General features: G+C 36.7%; 1 protein-coding gene across 39 annotated transcripts in view; it reads left to right on the top strand.

Annotated features, from left to right (window-relative positions):
* Positions 1 to 229: 229 nt before the first annotated feature.
* Positions 230 to 16,993, top strand: part of RhoGAP71E (Rho GTPase activating protein at 71E) — a 113,639-nt gene continuing 96,875 nt past the window's right edge. For 17 of the 39 annotated variants that reach the window (XR_010849918.1, XR_010849917.1, XR_010849916.1 and 14 more), the window contains exons 1-3: positions 241 to 379; positions 5,111 to 5,218; positions 6,025 to 6,153. Coding sequence is in view for 10 of the 39 variants with exons in the window: in XM_067085853.1 (XP_066941954.1) it covers positions 6,050 to 6,153 (104 nt within the window). In the remaining 29 variants the exon portion in view is untranslated. Of the gene's footprint in view, positions 485 to 5,110; positions 5,219 to 6,024; positions 6,154 to 14,697; positions 14,728 to 14,785; positions 14,860 to 16,993 lie in introns of those variants that run through there. The other 22 variants (XM_067085876.1, XM_067085854.1, XM_067085867.1 and 19 more) reach the window with 11 other exon arrangements.

The following is a 16,993-nucleotide window of genomic DNA, read 5'->3' as shown; positions in this document are numbered from 1 at the left end:
CAAATTCTCTCAGTGCAGTGGAGCGTCCGATTTTCTGTCTAAAACTGAAACCATAAACATAACTCTTGGGCGTTTCCGCAGAATACTTTTGCCAATTTTCTTCAGTTAAACAGAAAAAAAGTGGAATTCTCCGAAAACTTGGCCCAAGAACCTAATGGCGTTACCCGCGGGTTGGTGGCGTGATCTTCTTTCAAAAATGGCGGGTATTCGCGACGGCCGAAGTTCTCCCCTCTGCCGCCAGGAGGATATTTACAGGCGCCATATTGATTTTTATTATAATGTTTGGATAGGTGTGGTTGGGAATGGAGCTTGTCGAGAGGAAATTGAGAAAATGGAATGACAATTAAAGTCAAAACGTCCTATCCACCCCTTCTGTATGGTGAGTGGATCGTCGAGGAGTGTCGGGAAAGGCTCCGGAAGGCCTTTCCGACGAGAGAGAGTGCTTCCTTCCGGCTAAAATAAGGCTTAATTGACCATCTTGCAGGTATATTGTCTCTCCCCTCGCAGGAGAGCGAGAGAGAAAGAGGGGATGCAAAGGTCCTGGCTGAGGGGAAACCTGTGGTTATGTTTTGTGATCTTAGACGACCCGAAAGCGGTGACGTGCTTAGTGAAAGCAGAGGTAGACCTTCGTCGAGGCCTACGCCTGTCGTCTTTAACCGATTGGTTTGGTTGGAGTGGTTAACCTGTGACCTTAGCAAAGTCGACTTGCTGTTATGAATTGAAAGTCCCCCAGATATTTTTTTTTCCGTGGTAGTTTAAGCTGAACCCAGCGGCAGTGCTTTGGTTTTATTGTGGCGAGGAACTTGGAGTAGGGTAGGCCTACTTGGTCCCGGTGGGTAGGACATTTTGATATTGCAGTAGACCTAAGCTAGTAGGGGCTGTTTAGTGTGCTTTGGTTAGGGTTCGTTGGCCAGAAATTTCCACCCTTGCCAACCATAGGTTATGCTACCCTTGTGATCAATGTCTAGGTCTTGGGCCTCTTTTTTTTGGCTAGCAGTCATTAGGCCTAAAATTATCATGGGACAACCACTCGAGGCTGTATCCTCAACCAGCTTAATAGGCCTATAAGACTCCCCTGGCTTTCATATTTCATGACCAAGTCCAGGTTCATATAGGCCTGGTCAAACTAGGCTGTTTGTTCATCAGAGGCTAAAACTTAGATTGGACGTAGTCTTACATTGCTTGTTATTTATACCATAGGCCTCTTGAGTTTCCAGTCTGCCCCCCGCTATTTATGCTGTTTACCAGATGAACTCTATTTTTCTTTCATTTTTCCACATAATTTGCCAATATGAGAGAACTGCAGTGCAGGCCTATGCAGCCCAGTGTAGGTTATTTTCGTAATATATAAAAGCCTGGTAATTCAGGATTGTCACTTGATACCTGCAACTCTTATTGTTTAGGGATTTGGGTATAGCAGCCATTGATGCGAAGCCACCTTAGGGTGGTATTGGGTACTGTCGAGACAAGGCACCATAGGCTCAGTTATAACACGGTAATTTAGTTTAGCTTTAACAGACTAGCCGTTATCTATGCTTATAGAATACACAAGCAAATGCAATGTGATACATTATAGAGCAAATAGTTTGTTCCAGTGTACAGTTGTGGATTCAGTATAGATGATGGGTCTAGGAATTAAGCCCCCATGGCCTGATCATTGCATACTAAAATAAGTTAGGGTAGTGTGTGTTGGTGTTATGCTGCATTTATGGTAGCTATTACCGATTCAGGTCTGATTATCTGAAGCCTATACAATGTTAACAAAATTATGTTTTAATTTGAGCGACTCTAGCGCTAACAGTTTTAGAAAAAGTGTCAAAATTTATTAAATAGTTAACCTAATTTTCAGCAAGATAATTTTGATATATATCTGGTTTGTTTAATTTTTTGTGTCAAATGACCAGTGTAGTGATTTGGCAGACTTAAATTTCTCCTTTATAAGTTTTATTTTTGATTGTCAGAAGGTAATTAAGGCTACTATATGAAGTGTTTTTTATGGAAGAAGAATGTTGTTTTATCATAATGCATGTGCTACAGTATCTAATGTGTTAATATAGTTTAGGCTGAGTAGCTCGTAAGGTTTAGTTACCATGTAGGTATACATTGTACATTTTAACTCTTTAAAACAATGAAATGTAACCCAATTTTTTGCATGAAATATACTGTATAGATTTTCAGAATACCACACACAAAAATGTGATACCATATCTGACTTTGGTTATTACGAGGCAGTTTAACTAAACCACCTCCATTTAAATGCCTTACTTGAGGTCTGGTATACAGTACACTGAACTCCATATTCTGTGTTAAAATTAGCCAATAGCTTAGTATAGTGTGTATTACTTAGCTTTTGGAAAACTACACTGTGCAGCTCTATGGAAAAAATTTACGTTGCTATATAGTATTTTGATGAAGACTTCATGCAAACAACCCCAAGTCATAAGACAGGTTAGGTGAAATCTTGATTTGGGTCTTAAACTTTTTACTTTGTCATGAGAAGTGCTGATTGTAAAATAACATCGATTACTAAAATTTTACCATTAATCTTTATTTTTTTACATTTTCTTACCAGATGTCCTGTTGAAATAAATAAATTGTATAATTTTGTTTTAAGTACAGTATACTGTAGCTACTTACATCTGTGCGTGCTATGTTCTTATACAGTACAGTAGTTTTGTTAAATGATTTTTATCTTAAATGTTTGTTTCACTTTTTGCCTAATTTATTTCATTGTTAGTGGGATTCAGTTTTACAGTAGTTATGCATCTGTCAGTTGTTTAAATTTTATGATAATGTATGTATACCATAATAGGTTGTGAGAATGGTTGGTCATTTGTTTAGTCTTGTAAAGTGAAAATTGCAGTGTGATAGTTTGCACCATTAACTTTTCTTTCCAAATAATTCATCATTATAATCTTGTTTTTAAATTGTAATGGTGAGTGCACATGAGCTTACTTGCCCTAGAACATCCGTATTTAGACTGACAAATAACTTATGTCTACATAAAGGAATTTGGCTCTAATATATTCATTCACATTCACACTGTTTTGAGTATTTTATATGTAGAGACAGATTAAATCATAGAGATTCCATCCTAAATATATTTTTATAGGAATTGCCCTAAAAGTATAAAACAGGCCTGAAAGTGCACCCAATCAGATACCTATACCAGTCCATACATATCACTGTACCAGTAATAAGTATGGATACAGTTATGGTTGACACATCAAATTTAAAAGTAATTTTATTTAATGATCTGGTGTTTTATGAACAGTCTGGGTCATGTACGTTTAATGTTGACGCTGGTTCTCCCTCCATATGACATGTCTTATGGTCATTTTCAATCACTGGTACTTTTCTTATATTCTGCAATTTTGGACTGAAAGGGATTTGCAGTGTGAATATAGATAGGCCTTCCTGTGTATTGCTCTTTTCTTACCTCAATATTTCACCTATTCCAAGTATCTGAGATGTAAAACTATCCAACCTTTGGTCTTTTCAAGAGGTAGCTTGCCCTTTTTGCATTGGGAACATGAATGAGAGCCAGTTTGCTTGCTCAAGATGCAACTCCAAGCATGAAGGAGTGGATTTGAATTCTGATTCACTTGATTTTTAATCATTTGATGCCTTAAAGAGAAATTCATATAAAAATATAAATGGTGGTTATCATTGATACTGATGTATGAAGTAGATGGTGGTGTGTGGCTGGAGGAGCAGCTGAAGGTGATGTTTATGAAGAATTGATGAAGCTGTCAGAATTGTACTAGCTTTTGTTGGTAAAGTGGCTGATCTTCAGAATTTTGTTATGCTCTTGAGGTTATGAGAACCTTCCAAACACATTTTGTCTGTTGTAAAATCTTCACATTGACAATCTCTCTGTAGCAGATGAATCATGCTTTTAGAAGTGTGAAACTAAGGAAATTAAAAATATACTCTAAATATTGCATTAGATAAAAACTGATACCGTAAAGTAACCGAGACATTTTGGTTTGGGGTGCTTTTATCAGGAAGCATTTTCAGCCCAGCTTAGTTACAAAAAAAGTTTAAGGAAATAAAATTGGGAAAACTATTACATTATATACTGTATAAAAGTTGTAAAATATCTTGAATTACAATGCACTTATGATCTGACATAAGAATCTGAGATACAGCATTGGACCCAGTAAAGGTTGCTCATTTTAGTGACAAAATATGTACTGTAAGTGTTCTGAGTACAGTAATCAAAATGTATACAGTACAAAATGAAGCTGTGATTTATTGTAAAAAGATGTATGAATACTACAATTTATTATTTGCACATCTTAATTGAGATGGATGTCCTATATATGTAGAAACCACAACTAATGCGAGAAACAAGAACTTACAAATTACAGTAGATAGTGGAGTAGAACAAAACACCGAGACTCTCGTATCTCCCGCACATACATTGCTAAGTAACATTCCCCAGTGGCTTGCCTCTATCATGCACTGCCAAATAATGCCCGCTTGATGGCTGTGCCATCCTGATCAGCTTAGTTATCTTAACCATGCTCAGAATCTCCCAATATCTTTCACACCTAGGAGATTTAGAAAAGTCTGGAAATAAGGAGTCATTGTTACAGTTGACTGAGTTTTGCAGCCACACCCTGAATAAACTAAGATAAAACTGTGCACTGAGTTTGTTTAGCTCAAAAGATTTTAGAGTGCTAATGAATTTCTTTATGTTTGGTATATTCTGTACGTTGCTATTGTAACTTACCAGAACATTCCCTCTAGATATGTCAAATTGTTTTATTGTTTTTTTTCTTGTTTATGAATAGGAATTCTAGTGGAGTTTGGGATATCAGGTATGGTGATGGAGACCATTTGAGAGGTGGCATGTAGTTTTTGTAGAGGTTAGCTGTCAAAGGAAGCACATCTCTTTAATATTGTGCCTTAAAAAGCACAGGGCTGGTCATTATAATACATACTGTACTGTATTTGAGAAAGGCATTATTCTGCCACCCTTACTATTTCAGAATATTGCCACCATACAAGAATGAAGTACAGAATTGACTTAGTTTCTGACTGTTTACTTATCAGCTTTTCATTAGTGAGAACTGCTATACCATTTAAATATATTACTTTGCAGATGCTTTGGCGTGAACAAATCCGTGAAGGGGGAGCCAGTATGACGTAAGACATTCATGAAGAAGCCACCAGACTGAGAGCGTGAGGAGGGCCCAGCCTCGGGAGTTTTGTAAGTTACTACTCCCCTTTTTGTGATTTTTCTCAGAAATGTGTCTATATTTTTTTTAATCATGGTTATTATTTTATTAGTAATTAATTCACTTCCTTAAGGATTATTGACCCTCTAGAGTGTACCTAAATTTGTTGTGAGGCAAAACATATGCTGACAGCTTTGGGGTACACCAGTGTTTTTTGTGTGCTCACTGTAAATTTATTTTCCAAGGTATAAAACTGGTTGTGATGTCATTTTGAAGCAGAAAACCTTTAATTTAATTGTATTATGTTAAAAAATGGAGAAGAATGAAAAATCACAAAGAGTAGAAGTCACTGGATGTCATCACAGTCTAAAAGTGTTAAGGAACAGTTTAGATACAATATAAGAATTTGCAGGCTAGGAGATTTATTTATCAAAGCAAAATTGGGATTGATTTTAATTACTAGGAAATAGGCTAGTTTAAGAAGATGAAAGTAATCTTTTGGGGTAACAAATTACATATTTTTTGTTAGACATGTTGTTTGATTACATTTTGTTTTAAAGGAAATAATATATTGGGATGTGTATTATAGATGGTGTTATTTTTCGTCTCCGAATTTAAAATGTTTTGTATGTTGTCTGTTGTCAAATTTGATACTTAGTGTTTATGATGTGTAATATTAATGTGTAAGATATGTTGTGATGATTAATTCTTTATTTTCATGTACTATTTGACTCTGAAATAAATATCCCTCAACAGTTCTTGTTCGGTGAGCTGTGTCAGAAATCCAGATTTTATGAATTAACATTTGATTAAAACTTTTATTTGGGTCACTTTCAAGGTGTTGTGGGTGGTAGAGGCGGGATATGAGCACGTGGACTGAGAGAATGCAACGACGAGCCGCCACCCTAGGCAATGTGGTCACCTCTTGTGGCCATCCCAATGTACCCTACCCACGCAGGCTCGAGAAGTGAGTACATCATTAGTTTCCTGATTATAGTTTGCTGTTTGATATTTTTCTAAACATTGGAATCGCAGTTTTGAAGCACTGTAGATTCCTTAGGGCAACTGATGCAGTACTTGCCCTGTTCATTATGATGAACTGTGTGCGATATGTTCTGTTTGATGACCAAACATGAAATGCTGTTTACAGGTATAAGGTAAATTTAGTTGGCTGTTTGTGGTTGTAATTGCCTGTTGTTATATTCAGTAAACCAGATGAGAATTTGTGTTATGGTAACATTCTGACATTTGCTGGTGTTGGAATAGTCGTTTCAGGTACTGCTAGTAGATTTTTTCAGTGTCTGTAGGTTTGGCCTATTAAGTAGGGAATTTCAGGTATGGTTATTACTTCTATACTAATGATACTTGAAGGGACAAATTGATAGCTTGATTTATACAGTTTTCACAATAATTTGTAAAGTTTTATTGAAACTTCCTCCAAGAATGGCAATTTGACAGGAGTAGTAAGTGTGCAGTTAGTAATTTTTGAGAGTGTAGAAATGCCATAAAAATAATCACTGCACTTCTTTTGACATTATTAAAATTAAAATTTACATATGTAATTGTATTCTGGGGTATATGTTGTATCTGATGTAGGTGTATTTGTGTTTTGGGGAAAACTGAAATAGCTCAGTTTTTTAATTAGGTATCCAAGTCTTTCTTTTGTTAATGGTAGCTTACATAATTTATATGAATGTTATCGCTATTGTGGTTTTAGGTATGAAGTGTAACTGGTGAATGTTGAAAAATTAGATTGCTGTAGTAATATCTTTCAATAAACAACGACATTAGCAACAGCTCATTACTGTTGAATGCAGTGATGTGATCTTAATTTTTCTTTGTTAAATTGCTGCACTAGATAATAAGCCCATTGATGTCAGTCATGGCCATCTGACATATAGATTTTTCTATTTACTGCAGCCCGACGTTCTTATTTACCTAGGAGAGAATACATTTACATGCCAATGCATACACTACTGCACGAGGCTTCATCTGCTATCAAATGCGGTGATATATCCATTTAGAAATTATACTTTCTCACCACTTGCAGTGCTGCTCATGATTTTGTGTCATGGTTTTTCACTTTTCATGCCATTTATACTTAAATATGATTTGGGATTCTCTTTTTCTTTTGTTGATCCATCAGTGAAAGTTTTCTTCCTGTACTTTTGCTGATTTATATAAAAGAAATGACATTTTTCAGCACTTTTGTTGTTTTATTTTCTTCTTGGCTATGTGATTACACATTTTCATACACATCTCGGGATACTGTACTAAGTATGTGGATAGGTTTGTTTTATGGTTGCATTTTTTGCATTGATGACTTTTATGGACTTGACTGGGCAAAGGGAATGCCTTGATTTGAATGGAAAACATGGCTTGACTGCATATTGTCTTTAGGTAATGTTCTGTGGGTTTTGCTGCTTTTAAATATTTGGAGCTACAATATTAACCAGGGTAACCCCTTTGACAATCTTCATATCTCTTGGATATAGGAGGCGCTCAGTTTGAGTGAGGATTGTTTGAAAAGAAGAAAGCAGTTTTTAGAGTAGTCATTAATGCTGTTGTTTGCATTTGAAACAGTTAGTAATTTTTAATCGGTTTGTCAGATTGATATGAAAGTGCATTGGTAGTTCAGAACTAACAACCCACAAGTTGGTTTTCATTTTGCAAATTAAGTGACACTATATTTTTCAAGATGGGCTAGTCTTATGCTGGCCACCGATTATATTTTTTCCTCTGACATGTAGCACAGGTAGAGGATTCTGGTAGGAAGGTAAATGAACTAAGTTTTTAGGAGTAGGGTACTAGGAAGATGTTTAAAAATGTTTTGAGAAACATTCCCAGGATAGCAGATTTGAAAAATTTGTGCCATGAATTATGAAGTCACCTAATGGGCTTAAACTTGAGCGTTTAGCTTTGGTGTTGGAAGATGGGACATAATTTGCTGCCAACTTTGTCTCAGTATTCTATCAGCCTGGACCTTGACAACTCTCAATAATTTTTATAGCGATTAATAGTCCATCAGATGCTGCATTTTTATTTGACCTCATTTTTGTCCTTGCTTTTCTAGTACATGAAGTAAAAGACATTAAGAATTATGTCGTAGGTATGTTTAACTTTGGGCTTATGCTTCCGCAGGATTCCTCATTGAAGCAAGGGCTACTAATTTCTATGCATATAGCAGAATTACTCTCATGATGATAAGAATGGGTATGGAGTGTAGTCATTTGACCTTCCAACTCCACAGCCTAAGTTTATATTTGCAGGACAGCAGAGAGGGGAAAACCAAGGAATATGAACTTGCCAGTGCCAGTAGTAACTGTATTACAGTTGAGGGCTTATGTAAAGCAGCAATATACCACTTATTAAATACAGTACTGAAATTTAAAAGTTTAGGAATTTTGTAAGAGAGCAGATAGTTTGAATAAATTTGAAAATTTTTTTTTTTTCTTCAGTCAGTATTTTGAAGGAAATTTTCCATGCATTGCTAATCAGTAGTAATTGTGTTTTACAATTACAAGGGCATAATATGTTTTGCTTTGGTTTTATATTAGGGACATTTCATTTGATAAGTACAAGGTGTTTGCTTGATCAAGTGTTACTTCTTTTAAGCAGAGGTGAAAAATTAACATCAGTTTCAATGATTCTGAAGTAGCAAAGTTTTTAACACTAATATAGATAAGTCAGAACGTTTCTAGATCTGTTCTTATAATCTTAAATTTTCTGCTGGTTGAAGAAATAACTTTTTATACTGTATATCTTGTAGAATGACCCAAAATAGCAATAGGATTTTGGGCAAAAGTGTTCTAGGTAATAATAGCCAGAGATATTTTGTCCAAGGGAGGGACATCAGTAGAATTCCGTAATCGTTGAAGAAGAAGAGGTTTTTAGGTGAATGAAATATTTGTAAATGATAAAGGGATGTGTTTTTAGAGACAGCTGTCATTTGGAAATGATAAAGGGATGTGATTTTAGAGACAGCAGTCATCTGTGTTGCTAATTTTAATGAAGTTTTAGGAACTGGAAATATCTGTTTTTGTAATAATTATTATAATTATAACAAAGAGCAAAATTGTCTAATTCTTGGTTTGTTGATCCCAACAAGGCATGGACCATCCAGAATTTTGTAACTGTATTTTAATAGTATTTTGTCTCTTCCAACTGACTGTAACATGCTCCAATTTTCACCTCTTGCTGAAAAACAAATCTTTCAGTTACTCAGTAGTGTTATTAATGAAAATACTGAACACGAGTAAAGTAATGCCAAGTTTGGTTCCCAGTGGGAAAGTGCCTGATTATTTCTTGATTCCATTCATTACCTCTTGAAGTCGTCATTTTGGTTACATTTGTGTGCTCTTGAGATTAGGGATGGCTCATCCTTTTCATCATTGCTGTACATTGTTCATTAAGTAGTCTATACAATAGGTTGAATATCAAAATCCTATTTGTGGAAGTTACTTCTTTTCCAGGTACAGCATTTGCTCTTGATAGTCAGTATTTAGATTTATGGATACTGTTTGACACTGTTTCATTTCACTCAGTGTCCAAGTTTACTGAAATGGACTTGAAAACTTTGGAGCATTGATTTTGCCAAGAATACTTAATTTGTCATAGTATCTGTACAAGGTAAACTGATATCCTTTTATCAAAAGCTCATCTGTTATAACTTTGTCACTTTATTTTTACACTATTTGATGATAATTATGTTATCTTTTTTCTTGGATTTGTTGTACTTGCAGTGCTTAGAAAACATACCATGAGGAAACTAGGCAACATAAAGTTTTGTTTCTGTTTAATTGATTATAACATTAATTGCATAAGATTAAGACTGTATTTTGTTGATGGAGTAGTGCTCTCAAGCCTAGATGACAGGAGCATTATTAGATCCCATAATTTCATTGCATTGGTGGATTCCTGTCTCCTAACATTGGTTATTATGAATAGAGAATCTGGGGATGTACTTAATCTTTCTGGGACGTCTTCCAAAAACGTTAATCCAGTGTGGAGAGTGTCAAGAGTGCCATTATGTCACCATGGATTCTTCCTAGCAGGTTTATGGTGGTGTGTGTGTGTGTGTGTGTGATGTTATCAAGATCAAGAAAGGGTTTAATGGTGTTTGAAAGTGCCATATATGCTAATTTCAATCTTTTCTGATGTCTCATTTGCATTGAGCTTTTATACTTTTAGTTTTTTCATTGTACTAATTCGTTTCTTTTCTCTTCCCTCGTTTTCTCTTATTTTACATATATATGGCTTTTGGTATTTGATGAATCTTGCTCAACAGTGTAATGGCTGTAGTGGTTTGTCCCTTACGAATATGTTCACTTTTTGAATAATGAAATTGTCAACTCCTTAGCTTTGCGTACTCCTTACTTCTGTCAGTATGTTTTTTCTTGCCTGATTGATGGTGACCAATGTAAGCAGCATTCTGAAACGTTGGGCTTTGCCTTGATTATTTCCGTATGGTCTTGGGTTTTAGTTCTCTTGTTTAAGAGTGCTCTCCAGTACACATTTTTAGACCTGTATCAACAAATTCAGAGAGCAATGGAATTTTCCCTTCTGCTGGCTGCCTGCCTATCAGTGTGTCCTATGCCTAATTTTGTTTGTTATTGCAGTGATTATATATTCAGTGACTGACTAGGAATGAGTGAAATAATGATTATTCTTTTGCATAAGGTGTAAAAAATTGTAGCATACAACATTTAGTATACCTGGAGGATGTATGGTAGATCTTTTGTTGAGAACATAATACAACAAGAGGACGATAGGGAAAGAGAATTGTTGGTTTAGAAAAGGCTCTTCTGGTGAAGGGTTGTGCAAGATTTTTAAGATGAAAAGGAAAATTCACAGACCTGGGAAATATTATGATAGACTGACTTTAACTAGAATGTGGCAATGTTTCAAGGTTTTGTGTTGGAGTTCTGTGAAATGATTAGCATTTTTTTTTTTTAAGATGAAAACACAGCTTGATGAAAAGGCTGGTCGTAGGACAAGTTCATATGTGTACAGTGTTTTTATATATATATATATATATATATATATATATATATGGATGGAGTGCTTAGAACAGATAAAAGGACAGGCGTAGGTGCAAAGTTATGGTGTAATAAGACATGAATGGAGTGTGTGAAAGGGCTGATTTTTGCACATGGTAGTGTCGAATGGTGATAACATAGAGTAGTTGCGGGAATTTTTGAAGGAGTTTGAAACTGTATGTAAGAAGAGAAAATGAAAAAAGTGTAAGGAAAGAGTAGCGTTATGAGATTGGCTGGAGGCGAGGAAGATTGGTAGGTAGTATGAAGGGTGTACAGTTTAAAAGAGAGAAGGATTAGTTTGTAAAGCTTGTGTAATTTAAAAGTTTTGGGAGGAAGAAAGAGAAGCTTCAGAAGTGTAAGTAGATGAAATGATAGAGGTGTTTGATTGAAAGGGGCTTCATGTCCAGGAAACACCATTAAGTGCAAGACAAAGGGGAGGGGCTCACTGTGCATCCAGAGTTTACTGTATAGGCATATGGAAGTACTGATGTGGAAGGTATAGGATTTGTCCTTGTCTCGGTAATTAATGCACAAATGTTGTACATTGCAGGTTTTAGAATTTTTTAGGAACTCCCTTCTAGGGAAAATGTCTTTCCTTTTTATTTTAACTTTGCAGCTTGTAATGGTGCAGAACTTTACATAGCCTCAGTCACTTTTTCATTGTTTTCATGTTGGTCACAATTGTTGAGTGGAACATAGGTAACTCATGAGTGGTAAGACACTACTTTACCCCATTTGAGCTGCATAATCACTAAATCTAATTTCAAAATCAGCATCTTTACTCTGCCTTTTGGCATCCCTCTTGCCTTCTTTAGATTTGTTTGGTATGTTTGTGACCTTGGTGCACTTTTCTCAAGATAAAAAGTGACCTATCAAGGGACATTGCATTCAGCACTTTATGGTACATGTGTTAAATAAAGATGAGGACTTAGAACAAGGAACTGAGATTCTTCTCACTGTTGCCATATACAGTCATTTAAGAAATTTCTGTAGAATTTTTAAAATTTTCAAGAGAGAAATTGTTCAGTTAATGTAATCATATCTTTAACAGTCATGCGAACTCAACTCTGTTGCCAGTAAATGTTAACTCTTAAGGCATAAGAATATTTAGGAAAATTGAAATTGCCAACTGCATTGTTGCTGTGTATTGAATGAATTGGTAAGCTTTGATTTTGTAAGCAAAGAGAGTTCACATTAAAATGACAGTACGGTAAATACATAAGCCAGCCACATCTGTTTGTTGTTTTTGCCGATTCTTATGCACAGTATTGCTTTCTTTACATTTTAAGGTGTAGTGTCCAGTCAGGCCTGCTCTCATGTTAGCTAAGTGAGATTTTTCAACTCCAGTACTGTGAAACCTTATGGGACCTTGAGCTTAAACTCAGATGTAAGGCAGAAATATGTCAAGCATCTTATTTGCATATACAATATATGGTTCTATATACTTATACTGTATATATTTAGATTCTTCGGTCGTGTTGAAACAATGGAGGATGGTTGGTGGAAAGTGTATAATTCAGAAGCATTAAGAGGAAGGAGAGGAAGATGTAGATGGTGTTGTATGTGTGGAGTGACAGAGGCATTGGAAAGAAAGGGCTTTGTATCTAAAAAGTAAGTGTATGTGTGTGTGTGTCAGGATTAAGGTGAATGGCGCTGTGCATGTTATCAGTAAATAAAAATCTTTAAGAACAATTGGAATAACAGTTTGAAAGGTGGTTCTAATGGAGAATGAACTGTAAGGTGAAATCTCAAGGGAAATTTAAGGAAGAGGCTCATCAGTGTCCTTATTTTGGATGTTATCCTTGTATGAGTTCTAGACCTAACAATCAGAAATGAGATAGCATTTGTAAGTCAGATGCATTTAAGAAACTTGCATGGGGGAGAAACTGAAATGGACAGATTGGATTATAAGCACGATTTTATTCAAAGGGTATAAGATAAGAGGGTGTCAGTTTTTCTTGATGAGAGAATAAAGAAAGAGCAGGCTGAGCCATACACTACATACTTAAGACAAAGCTATCGGATGAGGAATAGATGATGAGAGGGAAAAGAAGAATCTATGATCATGTTTTTGTGAATAGATAAAAGCATTTGCCTGAGAGCAGAACTTTGTTGAAGATGTTTGAATGAATGATAAAGCTTCCCATGTAATAATTATTTTTTCGTATGTTCTAAATACAATAATGTATTTTATGACGATTTCTGTATACTAGCTGTATTTTTAAATTATGATTAAATTCAGTGATTAAAGGAGAGAGGGGAGAGAGAGGAGGAGAGAGAGAGAGAGAGAGAGAGAGAGATGTGTAGGTGTATTACATTACAGAAGTGTTTTGCAGAAGCATGACCTCCATCCATCTATTTGTAGGTATGGCTTATAAACACTCGTCAGTTGAAGTATTATTTCCTTAAAATATGTCGCTACCATTTGTACGTTCCACTCAGCACATGCACAGTTTTGTAAATGAGACATAAGTTATTGAAAACAAATTGAGACGTTTGAAAGAGAACGTGGCCAGTGTTAAGGATCCTTTAATGTATGTTAGAGAATGCTGAAATATTAACTATTTAGAATGATTGACGGTTGCAAACTTGACTGGGTTGATTCATAACATATCCAGTAAACGAAGCGATTGTGTACAGACACGATCGTTTGCCACATCTGTTTTGACAGTGACGTGTGATATTTTTAATTTTATCTACAATAAATAATGCAGCTTTTGATTGTGGTGGTTCTGTACTTCCAATCCGTTTGAAGTCTCCAGCCATTATGCTTTTATAGTCGCTAACAGGAATACAAAGGAGAGGCCGTAGTCAACATGAAAACATCACACAAGGCCTCCCTGCCTCCCTCCGCTATCCTGCATGTGTGTGTGTGTGTGTGTGTGAGTGTGTGTGGTCTGTTCACATTGCTTCTAATGATAGACGACGAGCATGTAGGCTTTGTAATGATTTGGACTCGTGTTTAAAATAAGAATATAATGATACAATTCTGTCTGTTTCGTATGGAAAGGAGTTTTAACATCTTGTAAATGCGTTCTGCTTTTACAGCAATGTCAGTACTCAAGTAACTAAATAAACGCCACTTCTGTTTAACAGTAGGCAGTATCAAGGCGTTGTGAATGAAGCGCATCAAATGCAGCTCCTATCCCACCCCAAAAGACCTTGACGCAAGTACAGTACGTAAGCAAACTCGCCTCCGATCGCGCGAGATTTATAATACAAGATTTCGAATATTAGTAAGCCCAGCCCCTTTATTTTGAACAATAACGTTGAGCCCGGTTGTGTCATGATTGCGCGCTTGAGAAAGAGAGCGAGAGTGCACCTGAGGCTACTTGGGCCCTCGACAAGTTCCTAAGTAAGACGAGAACTGAAAAAGAATGTGCAGTGAGGCAACCTGGAAGAAAGAAAGAACAAGAAAAAAGTGGAAGTTTTGTTTGTTGTCACCGGTCCGTGAACATACATGCACAAGACAGTGTGTCTTTTGGGAGCTAAGGAGCCACAGTGTGAGTAAGGAAGGTGGCAAGTCCCGCTCCCCTAGACTGTCTGAACTGAAGGCTCAGTTCAGTTTACGTCTGTCAGTTGTCCGGGTAGGCCGTTGTTGTGGATGGCTGCGCGCTGTTGAGGGAGGTTGTCTGGTACAGCCATATACGACGTCTTCTCGACCCATTTCTCTTTTTTTTTTTACGATGTCATTTCTGCTGTGCACATGACCTTGTTTATTTTAGGTGTTAAGTGATCATGTATTTGTTAGAACCATATTTGTGAATGTGCTCTGCACAACGCTTGTGACGAGAAACTAAAAAGATATATAGGAAGTAGAGTGAATGTGAGTCTGGCTCAGCGGTAAAACTTTCTTCGTGAAGTTCCCAAAGTTAACTCGTGTTTCCTTCGCTCGACCTTTACCAGTGTTGCAACGTGTGCTGATTATTGCCCCCCAAGTGCATGACCGACTTGTATACAGCAGAAGCTGTAGAATTGACTCTGGAGTTTACAAAAACTTGTTGCCACTGATTATCACCGTAGTGTTCATTTCCTCTTGTTGATATGGTACAGGATGTTTATGAAGATTTATTTTTCCCGTCGTTTCGTGAATCCCAGACAGTCTGTTTTCATTGGCGTGATGGAGGTTAATAAAATATTACAATGTTTGGAATGCTTAAAATTGATTAGTAATTGTCAGTTTAAAAAAAAAATCTGGTATGTTAATGTCTTATGCTAGGTACTCACGTATACTATGGACCTAATCGTATGAGGTGTTTTGTATAATTTTTTGGATATGTCATGAAAACTTGATCATTTTTAATGTAACACGGTCACGTTTTCCCATTGTTTTTCTTAATATCTTATTATCACGGGAGTACTGACGCCTTCTGCGGTCGACCAATTGTGGATAACATATAAAAACGTGTTTATGCACAAGGGACTAATATTAGGTGCACCTTTTGTATGGTTTTGAATTTAAGTTTTATATAATGAAGTAGTGGGCTTGAATGCCATGAGAATTAATTCCCTCCGACTTACTCAGAGAGAGAGAGAGAGAGAGAGAGTTGTTTTGTCTTTTTGTATTTTTGAGACTGGTTCGTGACATGGTTGAAATGGAGGCTCACGGAATGCTGTGAATAATTAAGTATGGTCTTTCCTTTTAACTGAATGTTGTCATCGTGGCTAATCTTTCTATTTACTGCAGTGGTCAACAAAGATACTGAATTTTGTGTGTGTGTGTGTGTGAGAGAGAGAGAGAGAGAGAGAGAGAGAGAGAGAGAGAGAGAGAGAGAGAGCTATAAGCACTTTACATGCACGCTCAGTAAGCAAGTGAAAAGAGTTGCATGAGAGTACTGCACGAGGTGGTATTTGTGCTTTTGTAACTGTGCTATGTAGTAGAGGTGATAACTGATGAATGAACACGATCGAAAATCTATTGTAAAAGTACCGACTGCTATAAACTGGCTGTTGAAGGGCTGAAGGGCTGCCAGTGCAACGTGTAAAGGAATTTGAGCTACGCCGTTCGAAGGGACCGCATTTTTTTGGGGGGGGGGCGATAGGTCAGTAATTATTGAGGAGATCTTTCATAGCCCGTTCTAACATAGCAACCTCGCCTAGCCTGGGACTCTTCTCCGTATGACACTCACCACCAGATTATACCTCTCCACACATTCCCCCTTACCCCCTACACACACGCGCGCGCACGCACACGCGCGCACACACACACACACACACACACACACACACAAACTGTGATAATCCCTTACAGCTGACCTACAAATGAGTAGTTTTTCCTTTAATTACGTTTTGATTCCACCAAGAAAATGAGGGTTTTCGTAATTTTTTTTTATGTTTTCTTTGTAATTCGTTCCTGCCTCAAAATGTCGATGTACTTTCTGAATTCTCTGCATGCCTCCGTTCTCCCTGACTTACATTCCTGCGTCCTGAAAGGGTAGATCGCCCATCCCATCCGCCTCTTGAAAATCTCTGGAGAATTGTTTTACCCTGTACTTTCTCTTCCTTTCTTGAATCATATCCAAGGAGGTCATTCGGGATGGTTATAATGCCCACTTTGGTAGGTCGAAAGACCTAGCGTCTGTAGTTTTGATTAAAATCACAGCGATGTTTGCGAAAAATGTGTACTCTCTCTCTCTCTCTCTCTCTCTCTCTCTCTCTCTCTCTCTCTCTCTCTCTCTCTCTCTCTCATATCACTGTACTTGTAATCTTAAGTAGCCATCTTTCTGTTTACTACTGAACAGCGTTGAAGAAGCTTATACGTAGGTGTTG

The sequence above is a fragment of the Macrobrachium rosenbergii genome, chromosome 42 (genome assembly GCF_040412425.1).
Source record: "Macrobrachium rosenbergii isolate ZJJX-2024 chromosome 42, ASM4041242v1, whole genome shotgun sequence".
Taxonomy (NCBI): Eukaryota; Metazoa; Arthropoda; class Malacostraca; order Decapoda; family Palaemonidae; genus Macrobrachium; species Macrobrachium rosenbergii.
This window is presented reverse-complemented; position numbering and strand designations above follow the sequence as displayed.